Here is a 21,171-nt window from a genome sequence, read left to right on the forward strand (position 1 = left end):
TTGAAGAGCTGTTCCAACCCCATGGCTCGACAGTAGCTCGACAGATAGCCATCTGTCGAGGTTTAAGAAAAACAGTTTTTCAGTTCTATTTTTACTCTAATCTGTGATTATGTGTTTGAGTTTTCTTTTCTCACAACCCTAAACATATAAAAATATTATTCTAAGGGTCGTCAAAGGGGAACAAGTTGCACAAGTATTGAGCAAAGTTTGTTCAAGCAAATTGTGACTGGAGACAGAATTTGCCGTAGTTTATCGTTCTTGTGTAGAAGTTGTTGTGTTTATATACCATAAGGTTTTGTGACCAAACTTCTTCTTGATCTTCATCGTCTAGATGAACTGAAGAACTTTGCAACCAACAATCTTCTCTAGTTAGTTATTGAAGTCGTGTACTAGGATTCGCGCAATTGGTCAGTCACATACTGGAGCCTTGCATTACAAGGAGAGATTGTCACTACAAAACAAGTCCGATTGGGTATTGGGGTAAGGGTTCAACTATAAGTTGATATAAGGTACTGAGATTCCTTTACTTATAACCACTTATTTTGATAATAGTGGATTCTCGGGAGTTGTGACCTTAAAATCACCCGGTGGGGTTTTTGCTATGTAGGTTTTCTCCATTCGTAAATAAATCATTGTGTCAATTTATTTTCCGCTACATACTTTAGTTTATTGGTGATTTGTTTTTGCTACCACGCGTTTGCATGTTAATTTGATTAATTAATAAACTTGGCTAATTAATCAATTAATTCATCACAAGGGGTTAATTCGTTTTTGGCCTATCAAACATGTTGGGAGATAAATTTTCACAATAAATTAAAGTTGTCCAATTTATGTTATCACAAGTCCTCGACTAATTAATATTTTTGTCCCACGTGTTTTGATCCAAACCACAATGGCTTAAGTTTAAGTTTTTGTCATATGATGCATTCTTTAAAATGGAAATAGAATACTCTTCATTTATCATTCCATTTCAACAAAACTTTGAATCATTTGTTTAATTAGTTTTAGTATTCTTTTCTGTTTAGTAAAAAATAATATTGTTTTTTATGTTAAAATATTTATTTATTGTCATCTATGAGGTATATGCATTCATTTCTTAGTTTTAACCTTTTTATATGTGTTTCACTAATTATTAATCTATATAAAAAAAGAAATTTATAGTTCTTTTCTTTTTATTTTTGGATTGAAATTTGGTTTTCCTTTTAAGCAAAGCCACTGAAACACATGGATCTTGATAATTTATATAATTATTTTTATAAATTTATAGTAAAAATTAATTTAAAATATGGTATTCTTGCTAAAATTTTATTTGCTTTAAAAAAAATTGAAAATACAAAAGAAAATTTAATATTACCGCAATAGAAAATATAGAAAATAATTATGCAGTTAGTCAAAATAACTAAATATTTATAAGCTTCAAACAATATATTTGCATACTGAATTATATACATCATAATACTACCTAATAAGTATTATACATGAACCATAAAGAGATAACTTTTTACAAAATATTTTCATATGAACTTATAACGTACTCGCAAATCACGTAGCATATCTTCTACTATAACTATTTAAAGGCTACTTGTAAAAGTTTTATAGTTCTCTTACTACGTACAGATGTGATAATTTGCGCAGTTATACTAACATATTACACTTCCGATTTCGTTCAAATTGAAAATAACACTACACCTTCTTTTGTGATTATATAACAGAAAGAAAAAAAGAACTTTTTGTTTTGAGTTTCTAAAAAAAGAGAACTTTTTCTTTTGAGTTTCTAAAAAGAAGAAGAACTTGGTTTGTTTTAGTAGAAAATGCTTATCGAAAAATATTTTTAATGTTTTTTTTTTTATGGAAATTATTTTTAATGTTTTCTGGTAAATGGCATTTGAAGGGAAAACCGCATATTAACATTGTTTTTTGGGAAAAGTTAAAAACCCCAATTAAACAAAATATTTTTCACTTTTAAGTGGAGAACATTTTTCTTAACATTATATACTCAATAGATCACTATGAGCCATTAACTAAAGGGTTTTACTTTACCTGGCACACATTAAACGAAATATTGATGAGTTTTACTAACACAAATCTTAAGGACGTATATTAATAAACCATTTTAAGAAACCTTTTATGGAAAAATGAAAAAATAATTAATTGATTTGATAGTTTTTTAAATTTTTTATAAAAAGTTTTTAAAATTGATGGTTAATATATGCCCTAAGGGCACATATTAAACGAAATACTAATTGACCATTCTTTTATTTTTAAATGACTTTTTTTCTTAAATCAATAGATATCCCACTTAATTTTTCTTATGGATTCAAAATTGGGATAAATTTTTCTCATTTGAGACTTTGAAATGGTCCAAACATATATAAAATAGTTTTCTATAAATAAATAATTATTCAAAATAGTTTCCAGAGCTTTTTTTTTTTAAAAGAATATTTAGTATTTTAACACACACACGAGAAGAAGGGAGAATGTCTTAAAGAAATTGATAATGGTGTATATTCAAAAAGACCTAACTCTTAGATATGCAACACAAACTTTAAACTTCTTTAACTCACATTCATTCTCCAACGTGTGACCCATTAAATAGTTTCCAAAGCTTAAATTAAACTAGTTAGGGCAGCATGTGCAAGGCACGTGCTTGCTATAGAAAAAAAGTACTTTAGTAATTAAAGTTAATTCTAGATTTTATTTGTATTACAAAACAAAGATATGAATCATTTGATTTTTAAAGTATATAGAGATTTACATTAATAAAAAGAGACATTAATTTTAAGGATTTTGATAATTATGTCAAAAAATTTAATCTCATTCGTTTAAGAATTTTGATTAATCACAAAGTTACGGTAGCTATTTAACATATAAATATTTATTTAACTATAGTAGTTTTTTAGTACCTACTTGCTAAAGACAATATATCTATTCTTTGAAAACTTCTAAGAATGATAACGAATATCATCATCTTCCAACAATAAACAATTGAGTTTTGCTAATAATTTTTTTTTTTTTAAAAGATAACAAAAGTCTTGTGTCATCGAATATCATCATTCTAACTTTCTAAGAATTTTTATCATTTAAAACTCAAAATACGTAAAGAAAATTTTTAGGATGTTAAAATTTAGCATGAGTAATTTAGACATTATACAATAAAATATTTTAAGAATCATAACCTTTCATTAGGGTTTAACTGAGGGAATAACAATATGACATATTTGCTCTTTTTCAAAATATTGATGGAAAAATTGCATGATTTTAAAGTTTAAGGAAGAATTGTAAACTATCCCAAACATAAAGGATGAAAAATGATTTTTTCCTAAGCTTTTGTTTTTGTGTGCAAAACTATGTGTTTTTACTTAAAATAGTGTGTAAAGAAAAAAATATACAAAAAGTCAAACCAAAAAAATTGCATGTGGAATTGTGAATTTTGGCTTAACAAAGTTGATTAAACCAACAAAAAATTTTCTAAAAACAGCTCAGCAATTTTGAAAATATTGTGACAACATCAAGATGTTTTAACATTTTTTACACAAAAAAATGTTATGTTCATAACATTTTCACAACAAATCATAAATAGCAGGTTACTATAAGTTGTTATTGGTGGGCAAAAGAGTAGTTTCATTGGTAAGTTTAAATTAGAACCAATAACAATTTACTATATTTGATTTGTTATGAAAGTGTTATGAAAATTATTGTGGACAAACCAAAAATAATATAGCAAATATACTACTTTATGCATTCACACACACAAAAAAAAGAGGCCAGAAAGTTAAACAAACCATAACTACTGTAATGAAATTATTGTAACTTTTCCCATTTAGTCTTTTTATATAATATATATAAATATACATTGCACTTACAATGTAAATTTATATTGTAAACACATAAAAATTGGTAAATGTTGTACACATTTGAAAATTTTGTACAATTTTTTTTTTGTGTGCAAATGTATATAATATTTGCTACTTTTTGTGTGTATACAATGTAAGCTTACAATACAAGTAGAAAGTAAACATAAAAAAGATCCTTTAAAAGAAAAAAACAAGCTCAAAACAAGTTGGTGAACTTGAAGGAAAAAAAAAGGAGGAAAAAGGCAAGTCACTAAGGTTGCATTTGTTTCGGCTGAAAATGGATTCAGGAAAAAAATTTACACCCTGCTATGTGTTTGGTTGCGCATGGAAAATTTGGTCAAACGGAAAATCATTTCCGTTGACTGTAAAATACCCACCCCACACCCCACACCCGTAAATCATTTTACACTTTCATTTTACCTTCAAACCATTTCCATTGTCCTCAAAAAATTTCTCTCCTCACTCACTCTCATCACTCACGCCAAGCCCAAGCTGAAGGATGGAGAGAGCTATCGTCGGTGAAGCCCAAATCCAGTCCCCAACCCACGGCCCTGTCAGTCTGATCACACTGCTCAGACCCATCACTGATCTAATCGCGCTGCCTCAGCTTCTCCGTCGTGCTTAAACCCATCTTTGACAAACACAGCTAAACCCACCCCAATTTCACCACATCCTAGTCCTCGACCCATGGCCTCACCATCATGCCTGCAAGCCCCTTTGCCGGCGAAGGTAGTTTCTCATCTACTTCACCTTCGTTCTCTCTCTTACTCATCAGACCCATCCTTCTTCCAGCTACGCCGTTGCTGCCTTAAATATATATATATATATATATATATATATATTATTGTAAAATAACATTTTTGCTTGGGTTTTGGAGGATTGGTGGTTAGGGTGATTTATGGGTTTTAGTGGTGGTGGGTTGGGGGTGAGTTTAAGCATTGATGGTGGTCGATTGGGGGTGGTGGATCCTTGGCTATGGTGGTTTGTGGGTTTCAATGATGGTGGATTATGGGTTTTGGTAGATGGTTTTGATATTGATTTTGAGATTAATGGGTGATTTTGATTATGATTTTTTGGATTAATTGGTTATATGGTGGATGATGGTGGCTGGGTTTGGGAGATGAGAAATGGCTGAGAAAATGTAAAAAATTTGTAGGAAAATAGCATTTTTAGAATGTTATCAACTATCGGAAATCATTTTCTAGACTATTTTCCATTGTAGAACCAAACACTCGGATTTCATTTTCCTTACGGGAAAACAATTTACCCTGAAATCATTTTACGCTTGGAATTGACTTTGCGTTGAACCAAACGCAGCCTAAACCAAAAATACTGTTCATAACACTATTCATGAGCTTATTTGCTCTTTTTATATATAGAAAAAAAGAGCACAAATCAATAATTGAGAAAAAATAAAAAAAGCGATGAACAATACATATTGAACAAACCAAAAGTACTGTAGTTTTTACACATTCACCCAACAAGTGTCACAACATTTTCACAAAACATTTATTTTTAGTTATAGTTAATCATAGTTTCATATTTTATTATTTTATTTTGACTTATAAGAAATTGACACCTCAATAATTGTGAAAATATTGTGAAATTTGTTATATCAGTATAACAATATATCTATGGGTTCTTATAAATATTTAAAAGAAAAAAAAAAGTACAAACAAAAGACTAAAAAAAAAAACGCTGTGGCTACTTTAGCTACACTGCCACTTGATCAAGTGGCACTATAGCTAATGTTCAAAACTTGGGGAAAAAAATGGCTCACTACACCAAATGGGGCACTGTAGAGGCATTGCCTCTTCTTATATAGTTAGTAGAAAAAAGAGCACAAATCGATGATTGGAAAAAAAAAAAAAGTACATATTGAAAAAACCAAAAGTACTGTAGTTTTTACACATTCATCTAACAAGTGTTACAACATTTTTACAAAACATTTATTTTCAGTTATAGTTGGTCACAGTTTCATATTTTATTATTTTATTTTGATTTATAAGAAATTGACACCTTAATAATTGTAAAAATATTATAAAATTTATTGTGTTAATATAACAATATATATAAAAGAAAAAGAAAGTACAAATGGAAGACTAAAAAAAAAAAAAAATTGTAGCTACTATAGCTACAGTACTGCTTGAAACGGTAGCTATTGTTTAAAACTTAAAAAAAAAAAAAAAAAAAAAAGTGTGGCTCAACAAAATGATACTGTAGATAAATAGTGAAAAACACTGTATCAACAATACAAAAACACTGCACCCGCATTCGGGCTTTTATATATAAGAGGTAGACAGTGCAATCATAGAATTGTGAGACCAGCACTATTGCAATATGATAAAAATCCAAGGATACCACCATGCATATATAATTACGACAAAAGATCTCTCCTTTTCAAGTAAGTTAGAAAGAGACCCTCGACATCGTGTATGGCTGGCCCATAACGTTTCTCCATCCCCAGTCTATGCATTTTCACTATTTTGTAATAACTGAAGAATGACATTTGGAAAGACTGTGTATGGATTTTTTGTGGTTATTAATAGTAACTTCCTTCAATTAACTTTATTGAGAGAGAAGAAGTAAGCATCTATTAATGTTCCCTGGATTTCATGACAAGATGAAAACAATTTACTAAAAAGTTTTTGTAGCTGAATTGCAACCTTCTTGTACATAAAATGTTTGAGTCTTTAAAAGAAATAGTTCGAACGGCATGTTAGTAGCATATGGTAAGACATTGATAAAATAATCAACCCCCTCCTCGCTTAAATCTGCTCTGGCCGCCATACTTTTATGTCATTCCTTCTTCTTCTTCTTCTTTTCTTACCTGAATCAATAGGACAAAAATTATATGGGATGGGAGTGAAGCACCCATAAGCAAACTTTTACCCCATGCGTTGTTAGTTTATTACTCTTGTACGTATAAGTGAATAAGCGTGGATTAATTTTTAAGTGTCTGTGAGTCTTAATTCCATTTCAAAAAGAGCACTCTAGGTATTTAGACACTCAGAGGAACTGGTCCTTACTCATATTATTATTTTAGCTAATTCGGAAAGAGAATTTCATTCATTTTCATCCAATATTTGGGTAAAATACAAAAAATAAAAAAAAAAATTTATTGAGGTTTGAACTAATATAACCTATATAGGTACTACCAAAACTTTTCAAACATATTTTATTTTCTCTTTAAATAAATACGTTATTTTACATCATTTGAAAATTCAACTACTACTCTTGCTAAATTCTCCAAATTTGACTACTATTTATTTATTATTGATTATTCAGATACTCACATATGCATTGATATGATATAGTCAGGATAAAATTTGTATAATTAACACAAGTTGTTGGAAGTGAGTATAAGATTTAGAGGAGTATGAAACTTTTAAAAGGTAGCAAATGTTATTAGGAACAAATTAGATATTTTAAAAAATATATATATTGGTAGTTACCCTCCATTTTTTTTAACTGAAATAGGCTTTGAAAATATTAAAGCAATTTTTTTAAAATTTTTTATTTTATTTTTTATTTGGTTAAATTTTTATTTTTATTTTTATTTATCTTTGGGCGATTCTTGAATGTTCAAAGTATTAGGCCAGCTGGTCAAAAGTCAAGACACATTTTTAAAGATTCAGATAATCTTGTGTCCGTTTGGATTGAACTTATTTTTGTTAAAACTCAAAACTGAAACTGAAAACATTGTAACAAAATAATTTTTAAATGTGTAAATAGTACGGTGAGACCTATTTTTAATTTTTTTTTTAATAAAGTGGATATGGGTTTTCATGAATAGTACGTAAACAGTATTGAAACAGTATATGAACAGTGATATTTGTCTCATTAACAATAAATTTTGTCTCCTCTTTAAACTCGTGAAAGCCAAAAAAAAAAAAAAAAAAAGGGGTAGAAATTCCGCTGAATCCAAACGGCATCCTTGTCTTCCTGGGTGGCTGGGTCCCTCCAATTTCTTTTTTTTTTGGGATGGTAGGGTCCCTCCAATTTCAATTCAAACGAAAGCGAGTGACAGATTATCCTATCACTAATTAACAATACTTGTCCGGCTATGAAGAAGATATTTGAGGAAAGAGGATATCGTGCAAAATTCAAAAGGGTGGCCTTTGCATTATATGAGCAATCAATTATTTAGCTTAACTTTCCAAGTGCATTATTTTATTAGTAACTATATTTTGGCGCATCATATACTTTTGTGCGGTCCTCGTTTTTTAGTTTTAATTTTCTTCCACCAGATTCCCAATGACATGACTTGACTTTGGGAAAAAGTAAGTAAACTTTTGACTAAGCCTATGTTTGGTTCGTGTAAAAGTATTTCTGAAAAATATTCTATTTTTTGAAAATGTTATTTTTCTAAAAGGAAAATGTTTTTATGTATTTGGTTGCATTTCAAAATATTTTTTGAAAAATATTTTTTGGTGTTTGGAAAAGAAGAAGGAAGAGGCAAAACCTAGAAAAAACCTGGACAAAAACTAGAAGAACACGGCGTGATCTTGCGAAGCGTCGATCGCGATTGGCGCGAACGGTGCTTCGCGCAAGCTCTCTTTGAGCGATCTCGCGTTCTCTCTCTCTTGTTCTTTCTCTCTCTCGTTCTCCCTTTGCACGTCCCCAGTTCCGAGAATCATTTGAAGTGAAAATAGGAACAGAAATGAATTTCCGTGGTCAACGCTACTATTTTACGGTCAATTGAAAATGATTTCCGGAAAATTCAATTTTCCAAACCAACCAAACAACCTATTTTACGGAAAATGATTTCTTGAAACCATTTTCACCCAAAACAAACACACCCTAAGATACATTTTTTACTTAGGATGCCTTTGGATTGCATTCATGTTCCTCCGTTTGCATTTTTTGAGAGAACCACGTTTTTGAGCAACTAGTGGGATTCATAAACCTCTTTTTTTAACAAAATTTTCATTAAAAATGGCTCTTATGTCATTATTCACATATTTAAAAATTATTTTGTTATAGTGTTTTTAGCTTTCAATTTTTAACAAAATAAGCGGTATCTAAACGGTTAGTGTGCATTTAGGTTTGGATGAAAAATGAAAATTATTTTACTATTCAGTTTGTTTTTATTATTATTCACAAGCTCCACTGTACTTTTTGACACTATTCATGGGCCTACTGTACTATTTCAACTAATTTTTACCTTTATCTACAGTATGTTCAGTAATAATTTTTCAGTTTCAGCAATTTCAATTTTTAGCAAAATAAGCGGTATACAAACGGTTAGTGTGCATTTAGATTTGGATGAAAAATGAAAATTATTTTACTATTCAGTTTATTTTTATTATTATTCACAAGTTCTATTGCACTTTTTGACACTATTCATGGGTCTATTGTATTATTTCAACTAATTTTTACCTTTATCTACAGTATATTCAGTAATAATTTTTCAGTTTTAGCAAAATAAGCGGTATCCACACTTTTAATGCCTTACTTTTCATAAATTTTATTTTAATTTTTCATGTTTTATGTCATTTTTATATTGGTCATAAAGTCTATTTATGTCAATAATACCATTTATAATTCTTTCTTGTACCTATAATAATGAAATTTCTGCATTCCACAATATTTTAGAGTTACTACTTCAAAAATAGATAATATGAATGCCAATTAAAAGCTAGATTAATTCCTTCCAAAAAATACAAGAAGCTAGATTTCTTCCATCCGGTTGGGTTCTAAATGATTTATTTGTTGGTAAACTATGTACATAAACTTATCTAGGCATAGATCTTAGTGTCTATGAGTCATATTAGACATTGCTCAAAGTGCTACAAGTCATAATTCAAAAACATACAACCTACAAGTTCAGGAATTCAAAATTAGACTGGCTCGATTAATTGAAAGAAAGCCCCGATTGATTGAGATGCAATAGTATAGATTTTAAATAAAGCCCATCAATCCATCAAACGTTTAGGATTTCAATCCAGATTTACTTGGTATATAAGGAAAACCATAAATTACGTTTTTTAAGACTTAGAGAGCTATTCTTTTGAGATCTGAGAGGTTTTGTGCTTTCTACTCTTTCAAGCATTTACTAGAGATCATTCTTATTCCATAAGTACCGGTAGAACAAAGTTGCAACCCAAGTTTTCGATATCAAGTGTACTAAAGAGCAAAGCATGAAATAGAGTTCATGTTGGAGCAGATCCATATTAAAGAAGTTTAAGGGTCTCATAACTAGGTTTGATAATCATAATTAAGTTTATTATGAATTAAATTATCACAAACTACAATGGTGATAAGTGTCGTTTGCACTTAGTAGGGGTGTGTGTGGATCGAATTGGGCAGGTATAGACTGATATTTCTATCCAATCTGCCACTAGCAGATTGGGAAAATTCCAATCTGCCACTGACCCACTAAAGTTTAAATCCAGCAAATCAGTTATAAATTTTGGCGGTTTCAATTTGGCGAGTTAATTGGGTTGGCATTATCAATGTTTTTTTAAAAATCATTATCACAAACTACAATTTGTTATTGAATAATCTCAAAATATAACTAATGCAAACAAAAAAATTAAAGGTAGATTTCACTGAATAATCTCAATTCCAAAACAAACATAGAATTAATTAAAAAGAGATATATTATCTCTAACAGACCTTATCTCCACAAAAAAATAATAATAATAATAACAGTAGGTTGCTGCCTTACAACCAAGGGAAATTAAATCAACAAATCCAAAGTCATAACATTCCTAAAGTCACATCAATGCTTCAAAATAATATCATACCAACATAACAAATAAACTTTAAAATGGTACGCATGTTCTTAAAACCAATTATCACAAACTACAATTAGTTACTGATAAACTATAGAGTATATATAACCAACCTTGAAACCAATAAGCAGGCTTGCCACACAAGTTGACATTCAACTTGGTAAGGTAAAATCTGCGATCATTCAAGTTAGCCAAACCATAAACTTGGTAGAGCATTCATAGCAAAGAAATTAAAATTTTCAGTATTTAGCAACTCAAAAAACTACTTTATCTATTTTAACAACTCGCTTTACAATACACCCAACATCAAAGGTTTTATTTTAACATTCAACATATCAAAAAAATATAAACAATACAACAAAATAATATATTTAACGTAGAAAACAACAACCACAACCATCAATAAATTAAAATACTTTTTTTAATACCCTACATTAAAAAATTATTTTTTGTTTTAAGTTAGTAGCCCACTGTAGTTGAAACTCAAATTCTTTTAACTTTGACTTCTATGCTATAGAAGCTGTTTTAAGGGGATTGGTTGCTAAATTGACTTTTTAGTCAGTTTAGCAACCTTATTGCTAATGCTCTAGCTTTTGCTAAACCTACAGGAAAGTAATATATAATAAATAATAATATGGTACAGCAAGAGAAGAATTTGTTTCGAATGGAGAGAGTGAGATCTGTTAGGTGCACGGTTGTTGGGATGTTTTTAGAAGCTATGTGTGAATGAGATTGAGAAGGTGAAAATGTGGATTAGGCAAGATAAATTAATGTTCTTTGATTACCACTTCTGTTTTTTCCTTTGATTTCCCTTTATAATGGATATGATTTGTTTTCAACAGTACATAAATGCATTTGATCTAATGGAAAAACCATGGCTTTTTATTGTAAATGTTAAGGGGTTCAAGATTCTCTTTAAGTTGGGTAGACAGTTGCAGCAGATTTAGCTTAGTTATTAGGAAATTATTAAGGTGAAAGTAAAATTTGATTTTAGCTACAAGAGGAAAGATGCTTTCTTGAAAACTCAAAGTGTAAGTCGGGGAATTTAATGTAGTATATGGCTACTTGTGTTGATGGAAAAATAAAAGAAAAAATAAAAGCAAAATGTCATGTACTTGGCAAACTTGAGTCAATATCTTTGTTCACACGTTCCAAATAATATATTGACCAAGGGGATGGCTATTAGGTTGCCAATCACCAAAAATCACTCTCTTACCTTTTAGACCATTTCTCCTCTTACTACAGAATTGAAAGTGATGTTCCTATATATTATATTAACTCTTCAATTGAAGCCTTCTCAAGGTGTTATCTTCCTAATAAAAACTATATGAATGTGTGGATGTTGTTTCGTGCCTAACTTGTTTGTTGGGTTGGGGTGCCACAAATAAGAACTCTAGTTTTTTATGTGAACCATCGCATGCCAATGAGTTATGACTTACTTTAGAATTAAATAATTAAGATTTTTTTTTTCATACATGTACATGAATATATATGGAGTCATTTGGCAGAGTTTTGTTGTGAGGGAATTTTATCATCAATCATCACTCAACACAATATGGTATGTGTACTGTTTTTAATGGAAATGGAGGAGGAAGGTATATTTCAGCATTGATATGACCAAAATGTAGGAGGGAGAAAAAATGTGAAAACTACGATTTGACATTGTGAAAACGGAAATAAAAGGAGAGGGGACTAAGTAAGAGAAAAAGTTTATATATATTTTATAGAGTATTAAATACAAAATATTGGTAACATAAGTTATGAATAATGTGTTTTGTTAAGACATATATGATTTAATGTTAGGAATAAATGTCAATATAGAATTGGCTAATCTTTTGACAAAACGCACTTTACTTGTAATTGGGTAGATCTAGGATGTGTTTAATGCTTCACAGAACAAGATTTCAAAATTAAGTGTTAAAACCATACAAGTCTATCCAAGAAACAAGTGAAGAAATGTTGGATTTTAAATCTCAACAGCTAGTATCTATCGAGGTTTAAAAAGCTTCTGAAGTCTGATTCTCATAGCTAGCTTGATAGATAAGCTATCTATTGAGGTTTATGAAATTTAATTTTTCAAAACTGATTTCAATCCAGTCCGTGAATACATGTTTGGTTTTTCTTTTCTCACAATCCTAAACATATATAATGATTGTTTTAAGGGCCGTCAAAGGTTGCGCAAGTGTGAAACAATGTTGTGTTCATGTCAATTGTGACCAGAGACAGAATTTGCCCTAGTTCATTTTTCTCTTAAAGAAACTCCTGTGTTTGTACACCATAGGGTTCTGTAATCAAGGAGTTTCACGATCTTCATCGTGTGATGAACTGAAGAACTTTATTAGTGAGTAAGCCGTGTACTGGGATCCACGTATCGAATTAGTTAGTCACATATTGAGAGCCATGCATTGAAAGGAGAGATTGTCACTACAGAACAAGTCTAATTGGGTATTGGGGTAAATGTTCAACTATAGGTTGATATAAGGTACTGAGATTTCTTTACTTGTAACAGTTTGTTGTAATAATAGTGAATTGTTGTGGTGACCTTAAAATCACCTGATGAGGTTTTGTAAGTTTTCCCCATTTGTAAATAAATCACTATATCAATTTATTTTCCGCTGCACTGTAACTTAGATAGTGATTTGTTTATACTACCATGCTAATTAAATTAATTAATTAACTTGGCTAATTAATTTGTTAATTCATTACAAGGGGTCAATACATTCTTGGCCTATTATATTTGTTATGTACAAATTGTTACTTGCCATGTGACACTATTTGTCCACATTATTCTAAATAGATAGAAGGTTGTGTCATTTGTTATTGTTATATGTGTTGACAAAAAAATCGCTTGTCGTCATTTCATGCATTTACCAGTCGTGAGATCTATTTTTTGTAACATATAATTATATTTGCGGAGCAAAAGCTAGTAGGATTCATCATGGTGCATGGATATGACTCGCAATAATAATATAATTAATCCAGTGTTTAAAGCTTGAAAGAAGATATATAGAGCAAAAGCATCACAACAAAAAATTTTGTTGATTATAATAGCTATTTAATCTTAATTGGACATGATATTCAAATTATCAAAATGCTTAAACGTCCATTTTTTCAGTCCTTTATCGTGAAATTAAAAGCCCTATAGTTATGATAAAAGAAAATTTTAAATATTTTAAAGAACAATGACATGATATTCTCTTCTCTTACATAAAATGTGAATTCATCATAAATTTTATCCATAAAATCGACTGTTATGTGAGATCAGAGATTACATAATTCTTTAATTCTTAGAATATTGATTGTTACTCTACAATAAACTTTTTCAATGCACACTCAACCTAGTTCTTGCATGGCCCTTTGAAATTTGGAACTGCTCAGTTATACCAAGATGGGCCATAAGAAGCCAGACATGAGTGACTAGCTCTCCACCTCGAGTGAGTTGTTGAGCATGATGGTTCCATCGACACTTACTCGCCGCATGACATAGCATTTCCACCCATACATCACTTACCAATTCCCACTTCTTGTCAACTTCCAAGAACTGCAATGATTTAGCAAGCCGACATCCTTCAAATAACACTGACTTGCTTCTATCTCCTTTCACCTTAGATGGAGCAATTTCGGTGCTCACATCAAGTAAGATTATGCGAGCTTGATCCATATCACATAGAGATTTTCTTTCTTTAAAAAATTCCTTGGCCTCGGCACAAGTGTCTTGGAACCTGATTTGTTCAATCCCATTGGGCAGCATGGAAGGACGCATGACCAGAAGATACAACATATACTCTGATAACAACTTGCTGGCTTCACAATTTGGACATTGAACCGAGTTTGGGGATGTGTTCCGATCATATTGATAACAGAGGTTTGTTGCAATGTGCCAGAGAAGAATGCTTTGGTCAAAGTCTTTTGTTACGCTGTCTTTGATTGTTTTATCATTTTCTTCGCCTAGTTCGTGGAGGCATTTTGCTCTCTTAGAAACCTGGTCGCAAACCTCAATTCTCTCCTTGAGTGTATTATGCTTTTCCCTGCTGCTGCAATCAGGGCATTTTGCATTATCAAGAACCCGGTCACCCCTAGATGCACATAATTTCTTGCATGCGTCGAGATCTGATTCTAGGACGCTCTTTGATTTCTTGAGAAGGTGCTCAAATATCAATTTCTTCAAATAACTAGAAACCTCCGCTGAATCTTGGTATCGATACTTCTCTAGCAACTCATACATGCATAAGAACTTTTCGATAACACTGCACTTCGCTGGTTTCTCTTCAAGGCAATAGCTTATTAAGTTGTATTGCCCCATGGTACTAGACCACCTTTTGTTTCCAGACAACGGAAATGATGAAATAACTCTATAAAAGAGATCCACAGCAGAATTCTTGTGCCTACTCAGCCAAAGCATAGTCCAGTCTGAGTTAAGTAGTACTGACACTGCATATATCTCTAAGAATATGCCTCCAACCAGCAGTACATAAGTGATAACTATGTCCGCTGTCGAGAAGGCGTGCTTCTCAATGATCAAGAAAGCCAACAGTACAGACAGGGTACAAGAGAAACTGATGAAACGCAGAAAACAACCCTTTCGAGAATATACCTTGAAGGCCTTGGTATAAAACACATCGAACATGAATCCTAGCTCAACCTCAATCACTTTGAATGCTTCATCAAAGGATACTTTCTGAAAGAAGGATTGACTGTTCACCTTATCTTGGACGCTGAGGATGAGATCTGCAAATAGCTGTTTGAAAGTTTTGAAGAAAACATAGGAATCTTGTAGAGTGGAGGCATCTTCAATCATAACGTTTTCAGGGGCTGTAAAGTAGATATCCCCTACAACAGGAACTTCACCGAATGTATCTGATGTAACGTCATACCCTTCATCCTTCTTTGAGCTGTATTCTTCCATGTATCTGGCATAATTGGGACCCGGATCAGGACGACCGAGCATGGATGCCTTAAAATTTTCACTGCTAGCAGATCTCAGTACCCAAACTCTCTCCCATATCTTTATAATCCCCGGAATAAACATTGGAACTGCCAGAAAATTCAGGGCCGTTTTGGTCCAGGCTCTGAGGAAGACGTACATAGCCACTCCCACCTGGATAACTAGTGTTAGAGAGTGCCTCCGCCATAACTCGTTGTCTTCCAAGGAGTAGGCAGTAATGGTGTCTGGACCGCCAAGGTGAAGGAGAAAAAAAGGAGCCCAGAATGCTGTTATTACAAATTTTGGGTCTATGGCATCATCTCCTATAGTTCCTGCGTTGTTAGAAAGTACACTCAGGGAGACTGTTGCGGACCAGTCTGCAGACAGGTAGGCAACCCATAGAATGAAGCTGAGCTTGTTACTGGTCGAATACTTTCTCGAATTGCCCATCAAAACAAGGATGATTTGTAAGCTAAGGCTAACCAAAACCATAGCCTGTATCTGCCATTCTTTCACAACTGTTCTCAGTCCTGGTGGGAAAATCTCCATCACCTTCCTCGTCCTTGTGAAGATCAAACTGCTAACTACTGAAGAAAGGCACAGATGCATTTATGAGTTACTATTTAGTAAAAAAGAACATCATGGTTATTGAGAAAAAGTACAAATGATTAGTAAGTTAACTTACCCGTAACTACAGTGTCCGAGCTCTCTCTTCTTTCTCAGACTTCTATAAGTAAGGATTCTTAGCAATACCACATATGAAGCTTGAGCTGGTTTTCAAACATCGCAAGCAGCGGCGGAGCCAATTTCTTTTTTCTTCTTTTTTTTTGGAGGAACAACTATATATATAAATTTAAAGAAATATAAAAAAATACTATATTCACAACATTTTTATAATAAATCTTATATAAGAGGTTGTTATTTGATCTTACTGGTGGGCAAGAAAGTAATTTTAATAATGAATTCAAATTAAAAACCTATAACAACTTGCTAATTAAGATTTTTTATGAAAATATTGTGGACGTAATATTTCTAAAAAATATATGAATATAGACCTATATACGCATATACTAACTGATTTGGCAAAATATTATTTGTTATCGTAGATGTGATATTGATTTTTAGCATCACAAATGTCAAATTGAACCAAAGAGAAAAAGTCCCCACCAATTCGAAGTCTAAGGAAAAATGGTTTTAGCTATTGAATTAAGTGATATAGGTGCAGTTTGGATAGGGCGTTTGCCCGTCTACGTTTCCCCCGTTTTTTTTTTTTTTTTTTTTTTTTCTTTTAGTCTCCCCAGCCGCAACTGTTGACCCGGTTTGTTGTGAACAGTGCACTTGTGCACTGTTCACGGGTCCCACAAACTCCACTTTTTATCAACTTTTTTATTAAAAATAAGTCCCACAACATTATTCACACATTTAAAAATTATTTTGCTACAGTATTTTCAGTTTTCAGTTTTCAATTTCAGAAAAATAAGTTCTATCCAAACAAACCCATAATATCTATCTATATATAAACATATATATATATATATATATATATATAAAAGAAAGAGAATTTTCCTATTTAGACTAGACTTTTATATGGTTTAGAAATATCCCCTAAACCTTACGTTTAATAGGGAAAACACTTGAGGATAACCGAGTAAAAATATATCTCCTACTCCATTTAAAATACCTAAAAAATAAGAAACTCTCCTACTAATCCATGTCTTCAAGGCAAAACTATCCAAAAAAAAAAAAAAAAATATTATGACACTAGGCAAAAAAAAAAAAAAAAAAAAATCCCTCATCGCACGCACAAAGCACATGTGATGAGGCTAGTCTATACTATTAATAAAATGATTCCCTTATTTCATCTTCAACTTTTGGCATACTAGAATATCTTCATAGAAATTCTGAAATAACATATCCTTTATTTTAATTTTTTTCCTACAAAAAAGCAAAAACGATTAAAACAATAATACTATCTCATGTACAAAAGGGGGGGGGGGGGAAGAAGATAATTGAAGTATTTGAATTCAAATAAACAACAAATAAGAAACTGACATTTGAATACAAATGGGTGTTTTTTTAAAGGCAAAACCTACTACTTGATGTAAAAACTACTCATTCTTATTGATGGGACTGACGAATTCAACCTACTTGAATGACCTCACCAAGGCCAATGAGCCCGTCCTCTACGACGAGCTAACCACATGTCCACGTCACTGATGAAGGTAACAAAGCCATTCAATATAGACAATGCCTCATTAAGACCCACATTATTGAGCATGAAACGTTGCCAAGAGAGACATTAAAGACACATTAACTACTACAATGGCTAGGGACTGTGGAAGCATATATAAAGCCCCCACAACACCAATACAAGGTACATAGACACACCTAAGAACACTGCTATTATTCTAATACTCTGTTATTTCCTAAAAACTCTTTTATACTGACTTTGATATCAAAGATGTTGTGGCAGGCACCACACCAATGACCATCTTAAGGGAGTTACCTTATCATTTTCAGGATAACATAAATAGAAGAACGGCTCTACCTAGACGTACACACAACGACTGACGAATCTGCACTCCATCATTTATCCTGAAATTTCTATGGGTTTTTTTTTTTTTTAAACATTCCAAAATTTTTGTTATCCAAATTGTATACAGTTATCATAAATCTCCATCTATCCACACTAACATATATCATCTTTCTTTTTTTCAAATTTCAAATTTTTTTACTTATCCCAATCAATAAATTCAAACGTCCCATTAGGCTTCAACTTCTTACGGTTCTCTATCTTATTTTTAAACATTATTTCACGTTACCTTAACTCCTTCTTTAAAAAGAAATTAAATACATACGGTTATTTATATATCACTTTTAAGTATTATAATACTAAACCAAAAAAATAAAATAAAATAAAAAAGAGAATTATTGCACACGCAAAGCGCGTGTGATGAGTCTAGTATATATATAATGAAAAATGATATGTCCACAATATTTTCACAATATTTTTATAATAAATCCTAAGTGATAGGTTGTTACTGATTGTTATTATTAAGGCAAAAAATTAATCTTAGTGTTATGTTCAAATTTGAACCAATAACAACTAACCACCTATAATTTGTTGTAAAAATATTGTGGACGTAACACCTCTTATATATAATTGCTTGATTTTGACAGTGTCATTGCCAAATTCAATTAGAAAAGAGACTAGTCCATGAGATAATCTTATTCTCTTTAAAGTAATGTGAATTTTATAAATAAATAATAATAAAAAATGAAAAGAAAGTAATTTGACATATTTTTAATAATAAGATGGGATATGACCGTAAAGAATAATGAAAAATTTTAAACTTTACAATGATACAGACTAAAAAGTTTCTACCTATAAAATAAAAATAATAAAAGTTTCTTACCTCGACTTCTTCATCATACACTGTCCTATCACAGGTGATCATTTTCAAATCATCATTCCATCCAAACCCACTTTTCTTATTACGAAGTAATGCAATTGTATTCTAATTGGTTTTAAGTGTTTTAAAGCGATGTTCCACATGCTTTGGAGTACATTCAGTCATAAATTTCTCAATAATTGCTTCAGCTACTTTAGCATATGATGCATGTTTAAATGTGTTGGATTGCTTGTTTCCATGAAGAGCCTCATCTGCAAGTATCTCAAGTAATAAATTCTGCATTGGTTGTGACCACCTGAAGTTGGTCTTGGTGTCCTTGACCTTCTGAGTATCCTTTTTATTTCCCATTGCAATTCTATTACAATGATATTCACAAGAAAAATGAGACAAAATGAAAGAAGAATATAAATAATATTCAATACAAAATATGAACTGGGGTTGTGCATGCCAAACAAAAATAATTGTAACATAAAAGTCTTGATAATATGAAACCAAAAAAAAATCCATTACAACCAACTAATATAAAGAGTATGAAATCACTCCATAGCATTATAATCCTCCCACATATTACGACAGATATCATCTCGTATTTGAACCCATTCTCTATTTTCTTCTTGGACTTCCCTTTGTGATTGTTGGACTCTTCTACTTGTACTGTCATTTGCAAGTGGACTACCACAAAGCCCATTGTTCATAATTGAGTCTAAAGGGTCAACTCCTATGATATGATTGTGAATTATGCAACAAGCTAAGACTACATCCACTTGTGTTGGGAATGACCAAAAAGGTTCTGCATCTAACACACGGAAACGTTTCTTCAAAACCCCAAAACAACGCTCAATGCTAGTGCGTAAAGAAGAATGGCGAAGATTGAATAATTCTTTGTCATTTCTTGGTGGGTTATCACTAAACTCTTTCAAATGGTAACGAACACCACGATAAGGGGATATAATTCCTTTCCGAACTCCATAACCAGCATCACCAAGATAATATTTACCTACACGTTCATAATCAGAAGGAAAAAAAATCACTCCAAAAGCTATTATCCATAATAAAATCACTTCCTATTCCTATAATACCTTCAGGAATTTTTAATCCTCTTGGCCTAGAGAGTGCATCATTTAAGACACGTGAATCATGGGCACTTCCTTCCCAACCAGCTAATACATAAGTGAATTTTAAGCCAAAGGTAGCAGCAGCGAGGACATTTTGTGTTGTTCCATCCTTTCTGCCGCGAAACCTTCCTTGTATTTGAATTGGAACAGATGCACGAACATGAGTTCCATCAATAGCTCCCACACAATCCTAATTACGACCAATATAAGTTACATTTATCTTATATCTTTATATGTATATAAAAAAAAGAGGAAAATAAAAGCCTATGGAATTTACCTTAAAATAGGAGTTAAACCTGCTGCTATTTCTTATCTCCAAGGGTGTATCTTTGTCAGGCTCTCTAATCATGTGTTTGTATAATTGCAAAATAGCTCTAAGGACATGCCTAAAGTATCGGTGCACTGTCTCAACTGATCTATAAAACCTCCCACCAACAACTCGAAACCTCACATCATGTCCAATAGTGTGTAAAAAAATTAACACTTGTTCTTTAATGGACATATGAATGGTCTCTTGAAGTAGATTATTCTCACTCAAAATTTTGCATAGCGCATAAAAAGCAATAGGTCTCATCCTTATATGATGGAGACAACGCATATCACCTCTACAAAGAATATCATTCATATATGTCTCTCTTTCATACTCTCGATTAACATGAGGTTCTCTAGGCATAATTCTTCTAGATCTTAGTCCTTTCAAAAGAACGACACCCAAAGCAATAACAGATGTAGCTGCCCCCATTATGGCAGCAGGAAGTGATGGGTTATCCATCTATATTTCCCCAAAAAAAAAAAAAAATGATGAGTATGAATTAAATGTGTACTTAAAGAAAGCATTCATATATATAGGTATATCGAGAAATCACTTCATAAAAAAAATGAACACTTTAAGTTTGATGAGACAGAACTATAAGGTAACAACATCATCACTCCATAAATACTAGAAACCAATGGCAGCTCTAGGAATTTTTTCTAGGGAGGTCATTGAGAAACTTAAATTAAACAATCGTTTAATTTAGAAAAAAAAAATTGAATATATTGAATTATTGAAAACAAAAACACACAAATACATAAAATTTTACAATTTTTTTCTATGAGTTTTTATATTTTAAAATCATCTCATTA

The 21,171-nt window shown here is 31.6% G+C and overlaps 2 protein-coding genes across 2 annotated transcripts; both read right to left on the minus strand.

Moving 5' to 3' along the window:
* Positions 1–13,814: 13,814 nt before the first annotated feature.
* Positions 13,815–16,321, minus strand: LOC115989170. Its single transcript, XM_031112832.1, has 2 exons — positions 16,204–16,321; positions 13,815–16,105 (listed from the first exon to the last, which is right to left on the minus strand). Exon 2 carries the CDS (start codon positions 16,065–16,067, stop codon positions 13,917–13,919), a length of 2,151 nt encoding a protein of 716 aa, XP_030968692.1. The 5' UTR covers positions 16,068–16,105; positions 16,204–16,321; the 3' UTR covers positions 13,815–13,916.
* Positions 16,322–19,036: 2,715 nt separating this feature from the next.
* LOC115989841 (protein ANTAGONIST OF LIKE HETEROCHROMATIN PROTEIN 1-like) lies at positions 19,037–20,818 on the minus strand. Its single transcript, XM_031113719.1, has 4 exons — positions 20,324–20,818; positions 20,011–20,236; positions 19,472–19,928; positions 19,037–19,286 (listed from the first exon to the last, which is right to left on the minus strand). Exons 1-4 carry the CDS (start codon positions 20,816–20,818, stop codon positions 19,037–19,039), a joined length of 1,428 nt encoding a protein of 475 aa, XP_030969579.1.
* Between the last annotated feature and the right edge of the window lie 353 nt (positions 20,819–21,171).

Source organism: Quercus lobata, chromosome 5, assembly GCF_001633185.2.
Source record: "Quercus lobata isolate SW786 chromosome 5, ValleyOak3.0 Primary Assembly, whole genome shotgun sequence".
In the NCBI taxonomy this organism is placed as follows: domain Eukaryota; kingdom Viridiplantae; phylum Streptophyta; class Magnoliopsida; order Fagales; family Fagaceae; genus Quercus; species Quercus lobata.

Excerpts from the sequence above, each read along its gene's own strand:
- LOC115989170 (XM_031112832.1), bottom strand. The coding sequence starts at position 16,067 with ATGGAGATTTTCCCACCAGGACTGAGAACAGTTGTGAAAGAATGGCAG.
- LOC115989841 (XM_031113719.1), bottom strand. The coding sequence starts at position 20,818 with ATGGATAACCCATCACTTCCTGCTGCCATAATGGGGGCAGCTACATCT. Across the intron at positions 19,929-20,010 it reads AGGATTAAAAATTCCTGAAG|GTAAATATTATCTTGGTGAT; the intron begins GTATTATAGGAA and ends ATGAACGTGTAG. Across the intron at positions 19,287-19,471 it reads GAGGATTATAATGCTATGGA|AATTGCAATGGGAAATAAAA; the intron begins GTGATTTCATAC and ends TCATTGTAATAG.